We start from the raw sequence: 22,886 nt of genomic DNA, 5'->3' as shown, positions 1-22,886 counted from the left end.
AATCCATATGCCCCTTTTAGGGGCAGGAAGCAAATCTTCAATCCATACAAGCACCCCAGACATCCTACTGGGAGCTGAGCAGGACAGGGCCATTGATCATCTGAGTGTTCTGGGCCTCACCTGGTACCAGACCCAGTAGGGTCCAGAGTCCCAGTAGCTGTGGGGTAGGTATCTCAACTAATTTCCCCTGGGACTGCTGGAATCCTGCAATATAGGGTGAGGCATTGAGAAGGAGTTGGTCCCTCACCAGGGTTGAGTAAACGTAGCTGACATAGACTGGGGAGGAGCGGGTGGGTTGAGTCCACATGTTAGGTCTTCCCTTTCCAAACATAGTTCAGGTATCCAGGAGGGCCCCTCCTGCCTGCCATCTGCTGTTCCCTATGGCATGTGCAGAAAGATGGGGAGAAGTCAGCAGAGTCCCCAGTGGCTCTGGCTATACCTTGTCTCCAAAGTATGGGGGATAGGACTGGGTGCCCCCTATTTGAATGTAAGGAGGTTCCCTTAGCTGAGCAGACTTCGTTCCCAGATGAACTGTCTTGCTGCAGTGGGAGGGTGAGGCTCAGAACCCTGCAGCTTTCTGCTCCATACTGTCTACTCCCTGGGATGCAACAGGAGAGGAGTACCAGTATCAGCTTTCTACCAGCCATTTGCTAAAGGTGTGGTTGCCTCTCTTCTAGCCCCACATAATCACCTGGTAAATCAGATCTCCCTTCCCTAAGGAGCTGCTAAACTGATGGAAGGCAGACCGCCTCTGCTCCAGGGTCACAGAGAATGGTCATGGGCTGGGGTAGAGAGAGACACAGAAATTAGCCAAAGATGGCTAGGAATGTGGCTTAGTGGTAGAGCACCTGCCTAGCATTCATGAAGCCCTGGGTTCGACCTCAGTACCACATAAACAGAAAAAGCCAGCAGCGGCATGTGCTAGCCTTGAGCACAGAGAGGCTCAGGCACAGCGCCCAGGCCTGAGTTCAAGCCCCAGGATTGGCAAAAGCAAACAAAAAAATGGCCAAAGACACTATACAACTTGTGGGTGGGGACAGGAGGGAAAACTGGGAAGGAAAGCGGGAGATTGTTCAAAAAGAAATGTACTCATTACCCACCTTATATAACTATAACCCCTCTGTACCTCACCCTTATTTCTTTTGTCCTATACCTAGGACATCAGAATATGGCTCAAAATAATGGGTCCTGTGTGGTAGCTTTGTATTTCCTCTGAAAAAGACCAATTTCCAAGGGAAAAAGATGTTCCACAAAGTCCAAGAATTACAAGTAAAAGTCATGGGGAATCAGTTTCCTGAGGTTCCACCTAAGAATGTTCTAACAGAGCTGTTCAAAACGCAAAGTGTGAAGCCGGGCGCTGGTGGCTCACGCCTGTAATCCTAGCTACTCAGGAGGCTGAGATTTGAGGATCGCGGTTCAAAGCCAGCCCGGGCAGGAGAGACCGTGAGACTCCTATCTCCAATAAACCACTAGAAAACCGGAAGTGGCACTGTAGCTCAAGTGGTAGAGTGCTCTCCTTGTGCTGAAGAGCTGAAGGACAGCGCCCAGGCCCAGAGTTCAAGCCCCACAATCGCCAAAAAAAAAAAAAAAAAAAAAAGCAAAGTGTGACTCTGGGAGTCCTTTGGCACCTGGACCTCAGTCCCAGGCAGTCCTGTGTTTACTAAACTACAAATAAGGCCTGAGGAGACCTGCTGATGTGGTAAGGATACCTGCAGAGATTGCTTTTTTTTTTTTTTTTTGGTCGGTTATGGGGCTTGAACTCCGGGCCTGGGCACTGTCCCTTAGCTCTTCAGCTCAAGGTGAGCGCTCTACCACTTGAGCTACAGCACCACTTCTGGTTTTCTGGTTTATTAGAGATAGAAGTCTCACAATCTTTCCTGCTGGGCTGGCTTTGAACTGTGATCCTCAGATCTCAGCCTCCTGAGTAGCTAGGATTACAGGCATGAGCTACCAGCGCCCGGCTAGGGATTGCTTCTAAAACCCAGGTAGCTGCCCTCTCTCCCTACTTCCTTAGGGGATAACAAAAGCTGAGCAAAGAAAATTGGGGGTACAGAGAGCTATACATTTCCAGATGGAGGGGCTGGGAAGGTGACTCAGTGGTTAGAGCACTTGCCTTGCATGCCTGAGACTCTGGGTTCGATTCCTCAGCACCACATAAGCAAAAAGAAAAAAGCCGGAAGTGGCGCTGTGGCTCAAGTGGTAGAGCGCTAGCCTTAGCTGAAGAGCTGAGGGACAGCACCCAGGCCCAGAGTTCAGACCCCATGACCGGACCCAAAAAAAACCAAACCAAAAAAACATTTCCAGATGGAACCTAGAACTGAGGAACTGAGTAGGTGGAATTGGATACTAGAAAGCAGTTTGTAAATAAGTTATAAGCAAAAGGGGCTTATAGGCTCTTGGGGAGCATGGCTAACAGGTTAGGAGGAAGGAGGAAAGAGAAGGGAGGAAGGAGGAGGCAGAGCAGGAGAGCTTGCAGAATGTGATAACTCTAGGCTGAGCATGCCAGGGGAAGGGAGAGGCTTGTGACCCACTGCTAGAGGACAGCTCAGCCTGGGGGGCTGGAGGCCTGGAGGCATCCAGATGATTTAACTGGCTGGAGGTGGTGTTTCCAGGGCCTCCTCCTTTGGGTCTCTGCTCTCGCCACTCCTAGCCCAAAGCCCCCTGGCCACTCGGAATATCACACAATTAGCCAGGTACTAGAAAAAATACCTTTTTATTAATTATTAGGAATAATCCATTCATTTAATGCAGAGTGTGTGGTGGGGAAGGTTGAGTGCTGTCGTGTGGATGAGGGGAAACGTGCACGAGGAGCAGTGGTGGGGAGGGGCTGGTCCCCCACTTTCCACAAACTACAAACAGCAACACGAACATAGAGAATGACTAATGAAAGGGTCCTCCCTCGGGGCTCTTTCCGTCCTGTTCCTCCAGCAGGAGTCCTAGGTAGTCCCTAGAGGTGCCAGGGCATCTGGAAATTCTGGGCTGGGAGTGGGGTGCAGTGTGTGGCCTCAAAGTTGTGCAGATACTTCCGGGCCTAGAGGAAGGGAGGGAGGCAGACAAGTTCAGGGCTGTGGTGACCAAGGCTGCTGGACAGCGCTCTCCACCCATCACTCTTTCCACCTGCCCACTCCCTGTAGGAAAGCTGTCGCTTCACCAAGCCCTGCATCAGCCCCCTGCCAGCCAGGCCTCCGCTCCCACCCCGCTTCCCACTCCTGCGCTCACCAGAAACAACGCCAGCTGTCGCCGTCCATCTGCGCTCATGTCCTCCCCTGCAGAGAGATGGCACTCACACACACAGCCCCGTCTGTCTGCGTATCCATCCCATTCCTGGCTCTTCCCAGCCTCCCTCCTGCCCAGGCTGTCCTTACCCACGCTCCAGGGAAAGTCAGGCCCGTGTTCTGCTTGGTAGGACCGGAGGACAGACAGACACCAGTCCTCCTCTACCTCCCATCGGCTGTAAATCGAGGCTGGTCAGGGAGAGGGATGAGGGCCTATCAGTGCCCTGGCTTTGACAGGCCCCTGTCCATAAGCCTCACCCGTTAACCTCTCACCTTCCTCTAGCTGGGAGGAGGCCTCTAGCCACTGTCTTACCACTCGAAGACCCTCCTCTGCCATCACGCGAGGATACCTACAGAGGGACCCAGGGGTAGGGCAGGATTGATTTCACTCTTCAGCCACGAGCCTCCCGCCGTCGCTGAGCCCACCGCCTCCGCCCCCAACTCCCCAGCTCTCACCGAAACTGCAGGAGCTTCAGCAGGAGGTCGTTGCCTCTGTTGGACATGATGTCCTCAGGAACCCTGGCGGTGAGAAGCAGTATGCAGGGAGAGGGCAAGTTGGGAAGGGTCTAGAAACCTGGGTAATTTCCTAGGCAGACTCTAGAATGCAGGAGAGGTAGAGGCCCTGGGCACTCACGTGGTGGTGATGATCTCATCCTTGGTTCTCCGGATCAGGAGCACAGGGCCCTGGAACCTTCAGGACAGAGCAGTGAGGAGGGAAGACTCCAGGGGAAGACAGGTGACAAGTGGCCCGCCCCCAGCCCTGCTACAGGGGCCCCTCATCTAGCCCTTCATATATAGGAGTGAGTCAGTCTAGGAATGGACATGGCTCAGTCTGGCCCAGGGGTGAGCTGGGGAGGTGGGGGTGGGGTGGAGATCCTTGCTGTTCCTGACCCTTTGGTTGCCAGATCACAAGGCTCAGAGTCTCAGAGGACCTAGGAAGGCCAGCTGGTCACTAGAGGGTGATAGGGTCACTCAGGGGATGTAAAGTAGTAGCCATTTACCAACTGAAGCACAGCAATACTAAGTGCAGTATGTAATGCCCGGTGGAGCTGGAGGGGCTGGCAGGGGTGAGACACTGGGCTGCCCTCACCTGCACAGCTGCTCTGAGTTGTTTAGATTGAGATGCTCCCTCACCGTCCTGGTCACCAGGCCCCCTACAGCGGGATAAAGGTGAAGGGATGGCAGAGACAGAGCCTTAACCCAACATAAAGGTCCCACTGTTCCTGGAGAGAGAAACTGAGGCACAGGCTAGAGGAACCCGATTCTCAACAATGACCTACAACCCACCCAAAGACAAGAAGAAGCACTTCCAGTTAGAACAGCCCTTAACTCCACACCACCCCTTCCCTGGTGGGCCTGGGAACTGCACTCACTCCAGCTGTCTGGCATGACCTTCAACGCCAAGGGCACCAGGTCATCAAAGGAGGCATCCAGAATCACAGCACTGATGTCTGGGTAGGACATGGCTGCCCACGTGGCTGGCACCAGGACAAGGGAAAGGAGGAAGACTGAGATGGCATCCTGCTGTTACCTCCGACCTGATCCTTCTTACTGTGTGATCCTGGGGGTCTCTCCTTAATCACTGCCCTCTACCCACACCCTGCCCCCAACCATCCAAAGAATGGAGAAAGAATGTGGAAGTGTATAGAGGACAGCAAGCAGAAAACATTTCCATTCCCCTGACCTCCCCACCCCAGGACACCAGTCTACTTTTCTTTCTCTCTTTTTAGGTCGGAGTCTAGGACTCAAACTCAGCATCCTGCTGCTTTTGTTTACTGGCTAGAGCTCTACCAACTGAGCCACTCATCCAGCCCCTCTGGTCTTTTTTTTTGTCCATTGTGGGGCTTGAACTCTGGGCTTGGGCACTATCCCTGCACAGTTCAGCTTCTCTCTTCCATAAGCCTTTCCTCCATCTCCCCCACCCTCTCCCGGAGCCATCAGTGTAGGTCCCCATCTCTCCTGGGCAGGGTCACGAATGTGTCTACGGTGGGGAGTGGGAGGGAGGCTGGTACCAGTGAATCCGCCAATGGACCAGGCGTAGACGACAATGTCCTGGGGCTGGAAGCCCAGGCGGTGAATGGCAAACTGGACCACCACATCCATGGCATTGGCCTCATTTTGTGGAAATGGCACCCCCTGCAGGAGGAAGGGCAAAGGCAGGAGAGGGGGGTCACCATAAGGCCAGCTCACCTGTCACCTGTGTCCTGGAATGGCCTCTTCCTGTAGCCATCATGCAACACACACACAAAGGAGGTATGGGAAAAGCATGGCAGGGCAGGCGGTCCACTCCAGAAGACAAGTGTGTACAGTGAGGCCCACTGCGCCCTCTGCCAGCCCTACTGTGAAGGAGGGGCTAAAGCTCCCAGACTGCCTTCCCACCCTCAATACCGACGGCATGTGAGTGGGGGAGCCCCACAGAGACAGACAACTCATTTGCTCCCTCCAGTGGCCAAGCAGAGGAAGAGAACCAGGATTCTGGAAAAGGAAGGGATACCAGAGAGGGTCTCACCGTGCTTCCAGCAAAGCCTGGATGATTCCAGCCCAGGACGGAATATCCAGCTGTAACACGGGGAGAAGGGAATGAAACTTCATGGCCCATGCTCCTTTCTGTCCATAGGGAAAGGACAGCAGAAGGTCTCTCTAGCTCAAGAGGCAATTAACTTCTGGCAGTCTCAAGATAACAGAGACAATGCCAAAGGAGAGACGTGTGAGTGTGGAGGGCAGGGGACGGAATAGGAGTGGGCGTAATAAAGTTAGGGACACAGCCCAGAGCAGGAATGTATGGCTCACAAAACAAATGGGGAGTGAACTTTTCCCTAGACCTTGCGTCGAGAAGAAATGGCTAAGGGAGGTCAAAGCACTCGTGCAGGACACCTTCAAAGAACATTCCAGTCCAAGGGGCAGAGATCGGAAGGCTGGGGGCCAGGGCCTACCTTCCAGGGGTGTGGAGACACAGCCCACCTCATAGAAACCTGCATTTCCTTCACAGCAGATCACCTAGGAAGGAAGCAAACAGAGAGGCTGAGGAGGTGCCAGGTCTGGGCTGAAACCCTCATGTGAGCAGCAGTGGAGGGCGCTATGAGAAGAGTTTGCAGGAGAGAGGAAGGGGAATAAGGGCTTCTGGTTCCATGGGTCATTAAGGTAAGAGGCAAAGTGGTCACAAATGCTCAGGAAACCCCACCCTCAGAGGAAGACCCCAAGTCAAACTGTTCCCCCACCCAGCATATGTCTCTTCTTCCTTGGGAGACCTCCAAGGAGATATCTCTCAGGATGTGACTACAGATTTTTTGGGGGGGGAATGGGGAAATGGGGAGAGGCGGAGCCCTGGGTCTTAGATTTGTTTTCTCTACACTTTCAGACCTGTGACTGTTTCTGTTGTATGGAATACTCATTGTTTTCCTTCTCGCTTTTGGGGCTCCAGTCTTATAGTCAGATAATTTCATGGTCTCCCAAGCTGAACTCCCATAGGAGAGGGCAGAGCTGGTACTAGAACCTAACCCCCTGGATGCTTGGCTCAGAGTTCTTTCCAGGACCATCTCAGGAGACTGCCTGGATCCAAGGACCAGCTCTGGGAAAGCTGTGATATGCCTTAGTTTTTTTGTTTGTTTATATTTGCCAGTCCTGGTGCTTGAACTCAGGGCCTAGACAATGTCCCTGAACTTTTTTTTTTTTTCTCAAGGCTAGCACTCTACCACTTGAGCCACAGCACCACTTCTGTTTTTTTTCTGTTTAGGAATCGAACCCAGGGCTTCATGCATGCTAGGCAAGCACTACCACTAAACAACATTCCCAGCCTTGTACCTCAGTTTTATCATCTGTAAAGTGGGATGACATAATGGCACCTTTCTTGAAAGATGGTTGTGAGGATTAAATATATCTTACAAATAGCAAATACTGCTCTGAGTGGTGACATTATTCTTTTTTGATCCTTGAAATGCCAACTTCTACTTCAGCTATTTCCCTATCTCAGGGTTTGTTTGTTGTTGTTGGTGGTGGTGGTTGTAGGGCTTGAAATTGGGGCCTAGGCTATGTCCCTGAGTTCTGTTTGCTCAAGGTAGCACTCTACCCACTTGAGCCACAGCTCCACTTCTGGTTTTCTGATGGTTTAATTGGAGATAAGAGTCTCATGAATTTTCCTGTCTGGGCTGACCTTGAACTACAATCTTCAGATCTCAACCTCCTGAGTCACTAGGATCATAGGTGTGAACCACCAGCACCTGACTTCTCAGGGTTTATCTACATAAAATGTCTTTAGGGTAGTGCTGGGAGATGGGGTCGTCCCCTTCTGTGGCTCCATACAAAAGGGAAGATTGGGATCTCCAGCCCCTCTATTGTCCTTTCTCCCCATGATCCATCTTTGGGCCCCCCTAGTCCCTCTCACCAGCTTTTGTCCCTGAGGCTCAGCGGTCCCCCGCCGGTCCACAAACATGGTGTCGATTTCATTGCCATCACAAGCCAGCAGCTTCGCTCGGCGACCGTTACACTGAGCAAGGGAGAGGCAAAGGCCAGGTGGTGAGGGGCAAGGGCCATATCTCTCGGGGAGATTGGGCCGGCAGAGGGGAGGCAGGGGGAAAATCTCACCTCTTCCACCAGACGAGCCTGGCCCTGCAGCAGTACGGGCATGAGTGCCTTCTGGAGCAGGTACACGGAGCCTGGGTACAGCATGCGGCGCCCCAGGGTATGAGCTACCAGGTAGCTGTGGGGAACACGGTTAGTGAATCCCCAATCCTCTGCTTTCCCCTTTAGGGATTTGCTGAAATAATACATATGCTAGTGCTTTTCAAACTTTTTGTTTTTAATTGCAAACTTTGTAGCTCACACCTATAAATCCTAGCTACTTACTCAGGAAGCTGAGATCTGAGCCAAATTCCAGAGACTCTCCTCTCCACTTAACCAGCAAAAAGGCAGAAGTGGAGGTGTGCTAGAGGTGTGGGGGACTGGGAGGATGGGGGGCAAGAATTCAAGGCCTAAGAGTTCAAGGCCCATTCAAACACCAATACATACATACACACAGAAAGAATTTGTAAGATGCCATCTTGTGGCTGAGGATGTAGCTGAGTGGCTTGCCTAGTATATGTGAGGCCCTGAGTTCAACCTTTAGTATGTCAAAAAAAATTATATTGTAGCCTGGTATGCAGATATGTACATGTATGTACACAGATGCTCCTTGGCTGATAAAGGGTTTATATTTTTATTTGTTTTGGTCATGGGACTTGAACTCAGAGCCTGGGCACTGTCCCTGAGTCTCTTTGTGCTCAAGATTAGTGTTTTACCACTCTGAGCCACACTCCACTTCCAGGTTTCTGGTGGTTCATTGGAGATAAGTCTCCCAGACTTTGCTGCTCAGGCTGGCTTTAAGCCTTGATCTTCAGATATTAGCCTCCCCAGCAGCTAGGGTTATAGGCATGAGCCACCAGCACCCGGCTAGGTTTATGTATTGATAAACCATACACTTAACACAACTAATCTACTGCACATCGTAGCTTAAGCATATAACACCATGTGCAGCACCAGTGGTTTGCCCTGGTGACCCCAGGAGCTAACTAGGAGCTACAAAGAGCACGGAGAGTACCATGATGTACACATCACTACCCCAGAAAAAAAAAATCAAAATCCATTTTTTTCCCTAAGTAGTGGTCCTAACCATGATCCTAGCCTCAAAATCCAAATTTCAAGCTGGGTGCCAGTGGCTCATGCCTGTAATCCTAACTACTCAAGAGGCTGAGATCTGAGGATCATGGTTCAAAGCCAGCCTGGGCAGAAAAGTCCGGGAGACATTTATCTCCAATAAACTACTAGAAAACCAGAAGTGGCGCTGTGGCTCAAGTGGTAGAGCGCTCGCCTTGAGCTGAAGAGCGCAGGGACAGCACCCAAGCCCAGAGTTCAAGTCCCACGACCGACCAAAAAAAAAAAATCCAAATTTCAAGTACAGTTTCCACTGTAGGCCTATTGCTATAGAAACTAAATAAGACTGTCATATAATTTTCAAAGTTTTATGAGATAATGCCTTGGTTTTTTGTTTGTGGGGTCCCCCCCTCCAAGTACTAGAGATTAAACACAGGGATCTTGGCACTTGCTAGACAGCACTCTGCCCCCTGAGCCACCATGCCAAGTCCTAAGATCCATAGTTTGAAAGACACCAGAGTAGACAAATTCTTGTCAGGGCAGAGACCTGGATGTAATGGGTTTGTTTGTTTGGTTTGCGTTTTTTGTTTTATTTTGTTTTGTTTTTTTTTGCTGGCCCTGGGACTTGAACTTGGAACACAGGCACTGTCCTTGAGCTTCTTGGCTGCCACTTTACAACCTGAGCCACAGCTCTACTACTTCTGGAGTTTTGGGTAATTTATTGGAGATGAGAGTCTTACAGAATTTCCTGCCTGGGCTATCTTTGAGCTGTGATACTCATATCTTAGGCTCCTGAGAAGCTAGGATTACAGGCATGAGCCACTGGTATCCAGCACGCACGTGTGTGTGTGTGTGTGTGTGTGTGTGTGTGTGTGTGTGTGTGTGTGTTTCATTTTTGTTTTGTTTTGAATGTTTTGATTTTGTTTAGTTTGAGTTTTTCTTTAGTGGTACTGGGGATTGAACTCAGAGTCTCATGCTTATTAGGCAAGCACTCTACCACTTGAGCCACACCTCTAGCCCCTGGCTGTTTTATTCACTCTTGTAGCTGCCACATAGGAGGTACTAAGAACATTATGTAAAGTAGGAGCTAATAAACACAGAGTGATTTGCATTACTAATCTAGTCAGATAAGACATAGTAGATATTGCCCTGAAAAAGATGATCAACCATGTCAGATAACCTAAGTAGACTTCATCTCTAGAACAGCATCCTCTCTCCAAATCCTCAAATCTGGCTTGCCCCTAGGACAAATCGCACACAACCAACCACTGAATCTTCCCCCTTCCTTGGTATCGTGTGTGTGTGTGTGTGTGTGTGTGTGTGTGTGTGTGTGTGTGTGTGTGTGTGTGTGTGTGTGTGTGTGTGTGTGTGTGTGTGTGTGTGTGTGTGTGTGTGTGTGTGTGTGTGTGTGTGTGTGTGTGTACCAACCACTGAATCTTCCCCCTTCCTTGGTATCGTGTGTGTGTGTGTGTGTGTGTGTGTGTGTGTGTTCTGGGGTTTGAACTCAGGGCCCAAGTGCTGTCAAAGCACTTCTTTTGCTCAAGGCCAGGTCACAGCACAGATCTACTTCTGGTGTTTTGATGGTTAATTGGAGATGAGTCTCATGGACTTTCCTGCCCAGGCTAACTTGGAACCACGATCTCAGATCTCAGTTTCCTGAGTTGCTAGGATTACAGGCCTGAGCCACCAGTGCCCAGGTCCTTCCTTGGTATTCTTCTACTTTTTTTTAGATAAGAGGCTGAGATTCAGTACTTGCCACTTTTACACATTGGCTAGTACTCTACCAACTGAGCGAAGCCTCCAACCCCCTTCCTTGGTACTTTTTTTTTTTTTGTCATGGAGCTTAAACTCTGGGCACTGTCCCTCAGCTCTTCAGCTCAAGGTAAGTGCTCTACCACTTGAGCCACAGTGCTACGTCAGGTTTTCTGAGTGGTTTATTGGAGATTAGAGTCTCACAGACTTTTCCTGCCCAGGCTGGCTTTGAACCAAAATCCTCAGAACTCAGCCTCATGAGTAGCAAGGATTACAGGCGTGAGCCACCAGCACCCGGCTCTTCCTTGGTACTTTTGAACCTGCTGTCTATTTGCCAGCAATTAAAAAAATCCAAGAACCAGACACTGGTGGCTCATACCTGTAATCCTAGCTAGGATCTAAGCTGAGATCTGAGGGTGGCAGTTCAAAGCCAGCCTGGGCAGGAAAGTCTGTGAGACTCTTATCTCCAATAAACCACTCACAAAACCAAAAGTGGACGCCGTTTGCGATGGCTCACGCCTGTAATCCTAGCTCTACTCAGGAGGCTGAGATCTGAGGATCTCAGGTCCAAGCCAGCCCGAGAAGTCTGTGAGGCTCTTATCTCCAATAAACCACTAGAAAACCAGAAGTGGCACTGTGGCTCCAGCGGCAGAGCGTTCGCTTTGAGCTGAAGAGCTGAGGACAGCACCCAGGCCCAGAGTTCAAGCCCCACGACTGAAAAAAAAAAAATTTTTTTTTTTAAATCCAAGAGCGTCTGATCCACTGTTAGGAAAGTCAGTACTGTCCTCGCTGAGACTATCAGTACCCATGACTAAGATTTAGCTGGCTTACCATGTGCTCTCAGGCCCCCAGGCAAAATGGGAGTCCTTCAGAAATGTCACCCTACTTCATCTCCTCAACAGTCCTATAAGGGAGTCTATTCACAGATATAGAAATAGAGGTACAGCATGGCCAAAAGCCAAGGTGGAGGAACCACAGAGCTGGAGGACCAGAGCCAGGATAGTTACACAGAGGTGCCCTAGACCCTGCATCAGCTGTAGAGATAATTCCTCCCCGCCCCAATGCACTGCTCCCTTTCAGCCTTGCTGGGGAAGCTTCTGCATCGGAAATGTTAAGTGTCCCAGTGCTTCACTTACTATCTGTGAGTCTCTTCTCTCCACACACAAATGTTTCTTCACCACAAACCATACACACAAAGCACACGACAGTAAGCCCAATAAGTGACAGCTATTTGACAATGAAGCACCTAGTCTCCAGGGGCCTGGTCGCATATCCCCTCCTCCCCAGCCGTGTCCCACCTGGTGATCTGACAAGGCAGCTTCTTAGCTCGGTTGAGGAGGGTGTCTGCTGTTCCCCGATGGAGGGGCTCTGGGCGAAGCAGGGCTACACCCCGGCGGGAAGGACCTCCTCGGGACTCCTTCCTGAGGAAGGGCAAAAAGTGAGAGATAGGGTTAGGAGCAGTGGGCTGGTTGGGTCTAAGGAGAAGGTGACACTGAAAGGTAGGCCTGGGGGCCTCTGAGAGGATGGAAGCAGAAGGACAGGATGGTGCAGAGATGATCAGACACAGTTCCAAGGGTGGGGAAGAGCTGAGAATGTGGCTTAGTGGTAGAGTGCTTGCCTAGCATGCATGAAGCCCTGGGTTCGATTCCTCAAAATCATATACACAGAAAAAGCCAGAAGTGGTGCTCTGGCTCAAGTGGTAGCCTTGAGCAAAAGAAGCTCAGGGACAGTGCCCAGGCCCAGTGGTCAAGCATCAGAACTGACAACAACAACCACAAAAAAAAACAAGGGAGGCGGAGAGCAAATATACTCACCGGCTGCTGGCTTCTTCCCAGTGGAAGTCCACTGGCCAGCTCCTGAAGTCAAAGTTGTAGTTGGCCAGCTGCTTCTGTGGTAGGCAGAGAAAGAAGAGGGAGGAAAAGGAATTGAGGACTGAAGAGGGATGCCCACCTCGCTCCTTAACACTTTGATCATCCAGAGGCCTGACCCTCCTCCCACATCATGGAAGACCAAGCAGAAGTCAGCCTGCCAGGGGCTGGGAACGTAGCTTAGTGGTAGAGTGCATGCCTTGCAAGCATGAGGCCCTGGGTTCGATTCCTCAGCACCACATAAACAGAAAAAGCCAGAAGTGGTGCTGTGGCTCCAGTGGTAGAGCGCTAGCCTTGAGCTGAAGAGCTGAGGGACAGTGCCCAGACCCAGAGTTCAGGCCCCATGACGGGCAAAAAAAAAAAAAAGAAGTCAGCCTGCCAGGTCTCACGTGGAAAGCTCTAGCACATCAGGAGCAATCTGTCAAGATAGAACTTTACTGTCTTCCCTCTTCCAGACAACAATCCTAATTTGGCTCTTCCAAAAATTGAAGGCTGAACTAGGTGCCCGTGGCTTAGCCTGTAATCCTAACTACTCAGGAGGCTGAGATCTAAGGATCACAGTTCAAAATCAGCTGAGGCAGGAAAGTCTGTGAAAGACATCTCCAATAAACCACTCACAAAACCAGAAGTGGAGCTGTGGCTCAAGTGGTAAAGCGCTAGCCTTCAGCTGAAGAGCTGAGGGACAGACAGCACCCAGGCCCAGAGTTCAAGCCCCATGACAGACCAAAAAAAAAAAAAAAATGAAGGCTGAGCCAACCCATGATGAGAACTGGTGCTTCTGAGCCAGGGGATTGGTCCACTGGCTGCTCACTATTCCTTCTTTACTGGGGTTCTCTACAGGGCACCATCTTAGAAACTCACAAGTTCCCTCAGCTGCTCCAACCAACAGTCCCCCAGCTGGCTGAGAGATGTCTGGCTCACAGTTGGCGTCTATAATACCCAGGCTTTCCTCCAGAATAAAACCTTGACTCTTCCTTCCAGCCTCAGAGCCACTTCTTTCCTGTGGCCAGGGACCAGCGTTGCCACACAGACCATCTGTGCCTCGGGTCACCCTCCAGAGTTGGTCCACATGCTTTCTGCATGTGGAGCTGTATCTTCATTCTGCTAGATTCCTCCCCCATCCCCACAGCTCCCAGCTCTCTATTTTGAGGTTGAGTTTTTTTGGTTGTTTTTTTTTTTAACTGCAAGAGAAAAATAAATTTGTTTTACATTTTCAAAAATAACTTGACTGAAAGAGAGCAATACAAAAACTATACAAAAATGAGCTGGGCATTGGTCTCTCATGCCCATAATCCTAACTGCCTAAGAATCTGCCAAGATCTAAAGATTGTGGTTCAAAAGCCAGCCTGGGTAGACAACTCTGAGAGGTTCTTATCTCCAATTAACCAGCAAAAAGCTGAAAGAGGAGGTATGACTCTACTGGTGGTAAAGAGGCAGACTTGAAAAAGTCTAGTGAGAACAGAAAGCCCAAGTTCACGAATTTGCACATGAAGTTCAAGTTCCAGTGTAGCCACCAAAATAAACAAGCAAAAAAACCTATACAAAAGTGTAAATAACAAAACAAAAGGAAGAAAAGCAAACTTAAGCCAGGCTTTATTCAGACTTATGGCCTTGCTCTGTAACTCTGCCAGGGCCACTCTTGCCTATTCCCTCAGGCATATAGATGAGGGTAATCATGCTACCTCATGTGGCATACGCGACATTCAAAATGCTTCCGATGGCGCAGGACGGACCATCATTACACAGCTCCATAAATGGTGTAGAATAGCCATTAATGCAATGATGGTGGCCTTAGCTGTTTGATCCCAGAAACCCCTTTATACTGGGAAGGAGCTTTATGGGCCCCTGTGCCCCCTTTTCAAAGATAATCACACTCCAGCACCGCAGGCCTGGCACAACTTAAAGGAAACTGTGCCCTGGCTTTTCTCCCTGCTGGCGCCACGCTGTGTTCCAGGCCAGGAGTGGACATACCTGTCCATCTTGTTTTGTCCCCAAACAAAGCTGGCATGGTGTTCCATTTGCAGCGCTAAACAAACTTTTATAGAACTGAGCTGCTGTGAAAGGGAGGAGAAAATGCTCTCCTAAGAAACGCTGTGGATGTTTCTATGTTTAGACACTTCTTGAGGCTGAAAGGTAGAGGAGGAAGAGAACTGTTCTAGAAGTGGTAAGGGAGGACAGATCACTCAGTGTGCAGGCAAAGGCCAACAAAGCATATTTTGCCCTAGCAGAAGCTGGTGTCTTGTATCCTAGGGTAGCAGAGAAGCTGCTCTTGGGGAGGGGGGAGCAATGTCTAGAACCTTCCACCTTTCACCCAACTTCTTACCTTGTTTTCTGCAGACTGGTTCCGATGTGTCGCTTCTAAGATGGTGATGAATTGCCGGTACTGAGGGTTGGTCCAGCGACCGATGCCTGGTAGAGAAGACAGTAAACGGCATTAGGAAAACTGGGAAGCTGGCTGCTAAGTCTTAGGAAAATAATTGGAGATGTGGAAGAAGGGCCTGGAAGAAGTAAGACACAAAGGAACTGAAGGCCTGCAGTTGGGGTGGGGCTAGATCCTCCTACCAACTAGCTAGACGATTCTTCTCCTTAGCTTCTTCAGGTTGTTATGTTTTTTTCTTTTTTGGGGGGGGGGGTACGGGAAGGGGTTGATCGTGGGGCCTGAACTCTGGGCCTGGTGCTACCCCTCAGCTCTATAGCTCAAGGCTAACACTGCCATTTGAGCCACAGCGCCACTTCCAGCTTTTTTTCTTTTTGCTTATGTGGTGCTGAGGAATCGAACCCAGGGCCTCATGCATGCAAGGCAAGCACTCTACACTGAGCCACCTTCCCAGCCCTCTTTTTTGTTTTTGCAAGTCCTTTTGCTTAAGGCTAGCACTCTACCACTTGAGCCACAGCGATGCTAAGGAATTGAACCTAGGGCTTCATGCATGATGGGCAAGCACTCTGCCACTAAGCCACATTCCCAACCCATTTGTTTGTTTTAAATAGACTAACAGCCTTCTACCTTGCAAAATGTTCACTTTCCTCAGGCTTAAAATGTTTTACAACCTTCCTACCTCCCCTGGCTGACACTGGATTTCTCTTTTCCCAGCCAGCCCCCTCCATGCTTTTTCTAACCCCTGCCATCTAGCTTCAATCTCTTGCCCTTGCCCATAATTACTTCCTCACTGAATCTGTCTTCCCTGAGTCTCTTCAATAGCTCCACTTTATGCTTCCTATAGCTCAAGATGACTCTATCTTCCTTGGCTTTCTGGACTCATCTTTGCCTCCTTCCAATCTGTGGGCTGTTTCTCTCCTACCCCCTTTCCCTTTCCTAAAGGCAGCAATTCTCAGTGCTGAGTCTTCTCTTCTTCCCCAAGATGGCATCCATTCTCCCTTGACTGTTGAGAAGGCTCAAAGGCTAACTTCATTCCTCACTGGCCTCACAGGTGTTCTGTGCCCAGCACTGTGCTATCACAGAGACATCAGGAAATAAGATACACAACTCCAGGTCCATAGAAAGCTTGAATTGTGACTGAGGCTGAGGTAGGACTGAGAAAAAACAATCCATAAGAGCTACAAGCAAAATAAAACCAGGATGAATTAGAATACTGTACTGTCAAGGGTACTGCCCAAATATATGATCATGAGAAAATGAAGCAAACTGCATAATGATTTGCAGTGATGCTGTTTATGCCAAAAATGTGAAATGCACAAGATAGCACTATATTGTTAATGGATTTGTACCATATTTCATAGATCCTAAGAATTTTTTTTCTTTTGTCGGTCATGGGGCTTGAACTCTGGGCCTGGGTGCTGTCCCTGAGCTCTTCAGCTCAAGGCTAGAGCTCTACCACTTGAGCCACAGAGCCACTTCCAGTTTTCTAGTGGTTTACTGGAGTTAAGAGTCTCACAGACTTTCCTGACCAGGCTGGCTTTGAATCACTATCTTTAGAGCTCAGCCTCCTGAGTAGCTAGGATTATAGGCATGAGCCACCAGAGCCCGGCTAGAAATAGTTTTCAATATTTAAATTACTATGCATCTTAGTATGCATGTTACAATGGTAGTTTAGCTCTCAAAAATTAGGTATCTAGCAAGTTACAAGGTCCTCCTTTTTTTTTTTTTTGGTTCTCGGCACCACCAATAAATAAATAAATAAATAAACAAGTTGGGGGGGGGGCTCACACCTATAATCCTAGCTACTCAGGAGGCTGAGATCTGAGGATTGCAATTTGAAGCCAGCCTGGGCAAGAAAGTCTGTGAGACACTCATCTCTAATTAACTGCCAAAAAAGACAGAAGTGGACCTGTGGTTCAACTGGGCTACTATACTCAGGGACAGTGCTCAGGCCCTGAGTTCAAGCTCCAGGACTCACACCAAAATAAAATAACAAACAAAACCCACTAACTTAGGTATATATTTCATAAAAGTAAAAAAATATGCATAGGAAAAAATCAGAGGATAACAGGAGAAGAGGAATAGAATGTGACACTGGGAGGAATCCAGTGGCAATTCTTTTTTTTTTTTTCCAGTTGTGGGGCCTGAACTCTGGGCCTGGGCGCTGTCCCTCAGCTCTTCAGCTCAAGGCTAGTGCTCTACCACTTGAGCCACAGCGCCACTTCTGGCTTTTTTTCTTTTTTTTGTTTATGTGGTGCTGAGGAATCGAACCCAGTGCCTCATGCATTGCAAGGCAAGTACTCTACCACTGAGCCACCTTCCCAGCCTCTCCAGTGGCAACTCTTAACTCCACTGTAATGTGTTATTGATAAAGGCATCAGAAGCAAGTATCACAAAGCAGTAGTACAGCAGGTCTTTTGATATTTGTTCTCTGGACTTTGCTGCACTTTTTTCTTTTTCTTTCTTTTTTTTTTTTTTGTGCCGGTCGTGGGGCCTGAACTCTGGGCCTGGGCGCTGTCCCTCAGCTCTTCAGCTCAAGGCTAGCTAGCGCTCTAGCACTTGAGCCACAGTGCCACTTCTGGCTATTTCTGCTTATGTGGTGCTGAGCACTCTACCACTGAGCCACCTTCCCAGCCTTTTCTTTCTTTTTTAAGCACCCAGCTATATGCTGTTTTTTTTTTTGTTTTTTTTTTTTGGTTGGTTGTGGGGCTTGGGTGCTGTCCCTGCACTCTTCAGCTCAAGGAGAGCGCTCTACCACTGAGCCACAGCACCACTTCCAGTTTTCTAGTGGTTTTTATTGGAGATAAGAGTCTCACGGACTTTCCTGCCTGGGCTGGCTTTGACCCACGATCCTCAGATCTCAGCCTCCTGAGTAGCTAGGATTACAGGCATGAACCACGGGCACCCGGCTGTATGCTATATTTTTGTACCTAAGTATTATTTATTCATGTGTAGGAATTTCTCTAGTGTAAATACATACATATGTTCATGGAATTGTTGTGGGGCATATTCATAGCATTTTATTAATTATTTTTTACTCATTATTACTTTTATGTTATTTTATTTTGTCAGTCATGGAGCTTGAGCTCAGGGGCTGGGTGCTTTCCCTGAGCTCTGAGTGGGGTGTGGGGTGTGCTCAAGGCTAGCACTCTACTACTTTAAGCCATAGTGCCACTTCTGGTTTTCTGATGGTTAACTGAAGATAAGGAGTCTCACCAACTTTTCTGCCTTGGATAGCTACCTCCTGTGTAGTTAGGATAAGCCACCAGCACCTGGCTACATCACTGTTTTTATTAATTTTTTTTTTTTTTTTTGTCGGCCGTGGGGCTTGAACTCTGGGCCTGGGCGCTGTCCCTCAGCTCTTCAGCTCAAGGCGAGCGCTCTACCACTTGAGCTACAGCGCCACTTCCGGTTTTCTGGTGGTTTTATTGGAGATAGGAGTCTCACGGTCTCTCCTGCCCGGGCTGGCTTTGAACCGCGATCCTCAGATCTCAGCCTCCTGAGTAGCTAGGATTACAGGCGTGAGCCACCAGCGCCCGGCTTATTAATTATTTTTTAACTAAGCCCTTCAAGGAAAAAAATCATGCCTTACATCAGTCACAACTGATTGAGCTTCAAACTATATTTGCAGAAAATAATATTTGCACAGGGGCTGGGAAAGTGGCTCAGTGGTAGAGTGCTTGCCTTGCTTACATGAAGCCCTGGGTTCAATTCCTCAGCACCACATAAGCAGAAAAAGCTGAATGTGGCACTGTGGCTCAAAGTGGTAGAGCACTAGCCTTGAGCTGAAGACCTAAGGGACAGTGCCCAGGCCCAGAGTTCAGGCCCCATGACCAGCAAAAACCAACAAACAAACAAACAGACAGACAAATAATATTTGCACAGCAATGGACAGATCCAAACCAGGATTTCTCTCCACCTACCTCGGAGACAGGCTACACCTGCCAGTAGCAGCAGCAATGTCCCAGCATAGTGAGAAAACGGCACCACTTTGGACAAACTCAAGTAACCTGGGAGGAGAGACAGATGATATGAGATTCTCTCCACAGCACTTCTCAGCTCTTCTTCCCCAGCTTGGCCCCAACCTCCATCCTAAACCCTCTCGTTGGAGTTTTCCCACCCTCAGAGGAAATGCCTGGGGAAAGGAGAAAGCCAAGCCATACTCATAGATCTCCCATTCTCTTTACAGAGAGGTTTGGCTCATCTGCGACAACATGCCCACTTCTGCCCCACCACCTTTGAAACACACTGACCTTTCCTGTACAAGTAGAAGAAGGCGAAGGGAGAGGAGTAATAAGAGATGGACCAGAAGACTGAAGCCTGCAGCAGAGACAGAGACAGGCAATCAATACACGCATACACACCAGTCCGCCATTTCCAGGCCTAGGCTCTGAGCAAGGTGAATGACCTGAGGAATATCACATTGAGTTCTACCGTGTGCATGACAGGACACACACAGCAGGTACTCAAGTATTTTTCAAAAATAATGTATCGGAATATAACAGAGGCTGGAAAAAATGGGTGCAGGTTCTATTTTATTCTTCAAATCATCTCTGGACATAATTCCATTACATTTACAGGCCCAGCCTCTCTGTCTATGCAAGTTAAACAAGCCTTTTCAATTGGCCCTGCTCAGGATAGCCCCTGGCCTGGTCCCCAAGAGATGCATGAACGTCACCATAGGAACTCTGCCAGAGAGAACAGCTGTCTCTGCAGCCAAAGAGGTTAGTTGCCAGGGAGGACAGGTCACTGGGGACTACAGGACTTAGCACCTGCAGATGGTCCCAAGAGTAAACATGTTTTCCACGGGACTCAGGCTGCCCCAGAGAAAGTTAGGCTGCATACATACCAAAGGGGAGTACCAAGCATGTTGTGTGTGCATGCCTCTGTGTGTGTGTGCGTGTGGTGTGTGTTGGGAAGGTCTACTTCAGAACCCCTAGCATCCCTCACCCTCCCAGGGGTGCTATATTCTCCCAGGCTGGGAGGGTTAAGCTCACGAGGGCAGCTGGGTCTGAAAAGATGCAGTGACTTGCAGATGCTGGGGAAGACTTACCAGTGCCAGGATGCTGTCAGCATGTTTCTCCAGGGCACGCGGCTGATAGTATGTATCCTGCCAACACAGATGGTCCGTTAGGACCCTGCCCATTGATTGACTAGCCCTTCCCCATCACTTTCCAAAGCCCTAGTGTTGGTCCTCTGGCTCTAGCCTCCTTGGCTCTCTCGCATGGGATATCTCTGGCCTCCACAGAAACCTCTCTTTCCTACCTTGACTCTGAACCTGATTTCCCATCCCTAACCATGAGAACAAACAGGGTGCTGGACTTGGAAGGAAAAGTGAAAGCAGCACTGGGTGACTCTGGCCCGTTTGTGGGCGTGTGCACATGGAGAGAAGGGTGAGGAAGAAAGCTTCCATGACAATGCTGAAGCAGAGCAATAGAAATGAGTAGGTTAATCAGAAAGAATATGGCTAGGGGTGGGCAGTTTGTAGAGGTTATTAAATCTAATTTGAAACTACCAGTAAAAAGGAAGAGAATGTTTAGGTGAACAGGCTATCACCACCCACTGTTTCGGGGAATGCAATAACCCTGGGGTGTCCAGACTAGATTTGGGGAGTGAGGGTCAGGGGATACATGCTGTGCAGATGTCATTTTGATATTCAAGATAATTAAAAGGAAGATACACTGAACTAGGAGAAGAAGAAAGGTACTAGGAAGTATGACAGCAAAATCCACCGGTTCCCTACACCCTGTGGGGTCTCTTATAGGACTTCAGACTCAATGGGGACCGGTATGAACCATGACCGACAGGGTGGGGGGTACACGCCAAGGAACGAGCAAGCACTGGTGGAATGAGAAGGAGGTGCTCCAACGGAAGTGAAGAGAGGAGGCGGTCAGACCACAGGCGTGACTTGAACCCAGGAAACAAACAACGCAGACTTTTCAGACAACTGGCTTGACAATCGGTCTCCCCTGATTTCCAATAATGGGCGCTTCTGGAGAGCAAAGGCCGTAAAAGGTTTGGACCGTACCATGTTCTTAACCAGGGGGGGAACCCGACTCACCCAGGAGCTGGAATGGGAGTTAGTGACTGAAGTTGGAGTTTCAGGGACGCTGGACGGTGACCGTTCGGAGTCCCTCTCCCGATAGATTTTGTAGAGCCGGGGGCCTAGGACACAGCTCAGCAGCTTCGCCATGGCCCCGGGTAGGGCCGCTGCTCTTCCAGCAGCAGGTCCCCCCCACTTTCCTGGCCCCGCCCTCCCCGGCTCGGAGGTGTTGCGTGCCAGTGACGTCAACACGTACCGGCTCCGCCTCGCGCCCCCGGAGACACTGTCTACGCTTCTTAAAGGAGGATTTTCGTGCAGTTGGAGCTACGGGTACAGCAATGGTCAGAAACTAGGTGTTTGGAACGTGGAGAGTTAGAAAAATTAGCAGGACACAGTGGCTTTTTTTTAAAGCCCTTAATATCAGCACATTCTGGAATGATAGTGAGAATGCTAAGTAAGATTAGAAGCAGCTACAAAAGAGAGGCATTTAGAGATCTCTGATTTTTTTTTTTAAGTGCAAGATTTTTAAATTCTTCTTTTGCTGGTCCTGAGTTTGAATCAGCTCGAGGCTAGTGCATTGTGTGTGAATGTGTGTGTGTGTGTGTGTGTGTGTGTGTGTGTGTGTGTGTGTGTGTAATTGGATACCTCAGTCCCATGGACTTTCCAGCTCCGGCTGGCTTTGAACCCTATTCCTCAGATTACAGCCTCCTGAGCAGGTAGGATTACAGGCGTGCACCATCAGCACCCGACTAAGAAGTGCAAGAGTTTTATAAAAGAAGACTAAAAAGCCAAGCACCAGAGACTCTTATCTCCAATTAATTACAGAAAAAGCTGGAAGTAGAGCTATGGCTCAAGTGGTAGTGTGCTAGTCTTGATGTAAAGAAGCTCAGGGACAGTACCTAGGCCTCAAATTCAAGCCCCAGGACTAGCAAGACAGTATTGGGATAGTGATACTTAAAGTCACAAACACATCCTAACCTTCATGAGGCAAATTTTCTTTATCATAGTCTATAAAGTTGATGAGTTCTATGAATTTTGACAATACAGTTAGAGAAATAGCAAATTTATAACATTGATTACACAGCATAAAGGACCTTGACCAAGATAGTAATCTTATGTCTTAACATATAGAGGTTTTGTTTTACTTTTGTTTTTTTTTGGGGGGGTCCGGTTGTGGGGCCTGAACTCTGGGCTTGGGCGCTGTCCCTCAGCTCTTCACCTCAAGGCTAGTGCTCTACCACTTGAGCCATAGCACCACTTCCAGCTTTTTTTTTTTTCCTGCTTATGTGGTGCTGAGGAATCGAACCCAGGGCCTCATGCATGCAAGGCAAGCGCTCTACCACTGAGCCACCTTCCCAGCCCCCCCCCTTTTTTTTTTGGTCAGTTGTGGGGCTTGAACTCAGAGCCTGCAAGCTGTCCCTGAGCTCTTTTAGCTCAAGGCTAGCACTCTACTGCCACACCGACTCCAGTGGAGTCTGCTTAGCATGGGAAACCATCTATCAGACCTAAGAAAGGGGCTTCAGAGACCTATCTCCGAGTTTTGGGACTTCACCGAAGTCTACCTCGGAGAATAGGGTTTCCAAGAGGCCTACTCCTGGAAAGGCTGACAAACCCCTGGGAAAGATGTGTTTCTGTTCTTGCTTTTCTTTTCCTCACTGTATAAGAGTGCCTATTAATCTTTTACTGTTTCTACTGCTCTTTGTACTTACTCATTGTCAACGTTCCCTTATTCAAAGCTCTTTCTTAAGAGTGTTGACAACTCCAATATCTGATTAGTGTCTTAAAAATATGACTAACTCACCAAAGTGCTACCCTGAAAGCCCTCTTATGGAGGCTAGTAGACAAATATAAGCAAATATAAAAGTATTGGGGGTTTCACGAAGTCATTTCAGCAGAAGGAATTGTTTGTAAGAGAGTTGCAAGAAGCTCTAGGCGCGGCTAGAACA

General features: G+C 49.1%; 1 protein-coding gene across 2 annotated transcripts; it reads right to left on the bottom strand.

The window, feature by feature from the left end:
* Positions 1 to 2,694: 2,694 nt before the first annotated feature.
* Abhd16a (abhydrolase domain containing 16A, phospholipase) lies at positions 2,695 to 21,153 on the bottom strand. 2 transcript variants are annotated; one of them, XM_070024132.1, is made up of 20 exons: positions 20,959 to 21,153; positions 19,951 to 20,007; positions 19,151 to 19,217; positions 18,821 to 18,907; positions 14,844 to 14,929; positions 12,467 to 12,540; positions 11,951 to 12,073; positions 7,857 to 7,971; positions 7,657 to 7,758; positions 6,209 to 6,272; positions 5,785 to 5,834; positions 5,288 to 5,411; positions 4,649 to 4,753; positions 4,366 to 4,429; positions 3,910 to 3,966; positions 3,732 to 3,794; positions 3,549 to 3,625; positions 3,366 to 3,464; positions 3,204 to 3,266; positions 2,695 to 3,032 (listed from the first exon to the last, which is right to left on the bottom strand). In XM_070024132.1, exons 1-20 carry the CDS (start codon positions 21,088 to 21,090, stop codon positions 2,881 to 2,883), a joined length of 1,761 nt encoding a protein of 586 aa, XP_069880233.1. In that variant the 5' UTR covers positions 21,091 to 21,153; the 3' UTR covers positions 2,695 to 2,880. The 2 variants fall into 2 exon arrangements, with proteins under 2 accessions (XP_069880233.1, XP_069880232.1); XM_070024131.1 differs by having other exon boundaries at positions 2,695 to 3,031; positions 3,220 to 3,266.
* Between the last annotated feature and the right edge of the window lie 1,733 nt (positions 21,154 to 22,886).

This window comes from Dipodomys merriami, unplaced genomic scaffold (assembly GCF_024711535.1).
Source record: "Dipodomys merriami isolate MVZ:Mamm:240054 unplaced genomic scaffold, mDipMer1.0.p SCAF_16, whole genome shotgun sequence".
In the NCBI taxonomy this organism is placed as follows: Eukaryota; Metazoa; Chordata; class Mammalia; order Rodentia; family Heteromyidae; genus Dipodomys; species Dipodomys merriami.
Note: the sequence above shows the minus strand (reverse complement) of the source record. Positions and strands in the feature narration are given on the sequence as shown.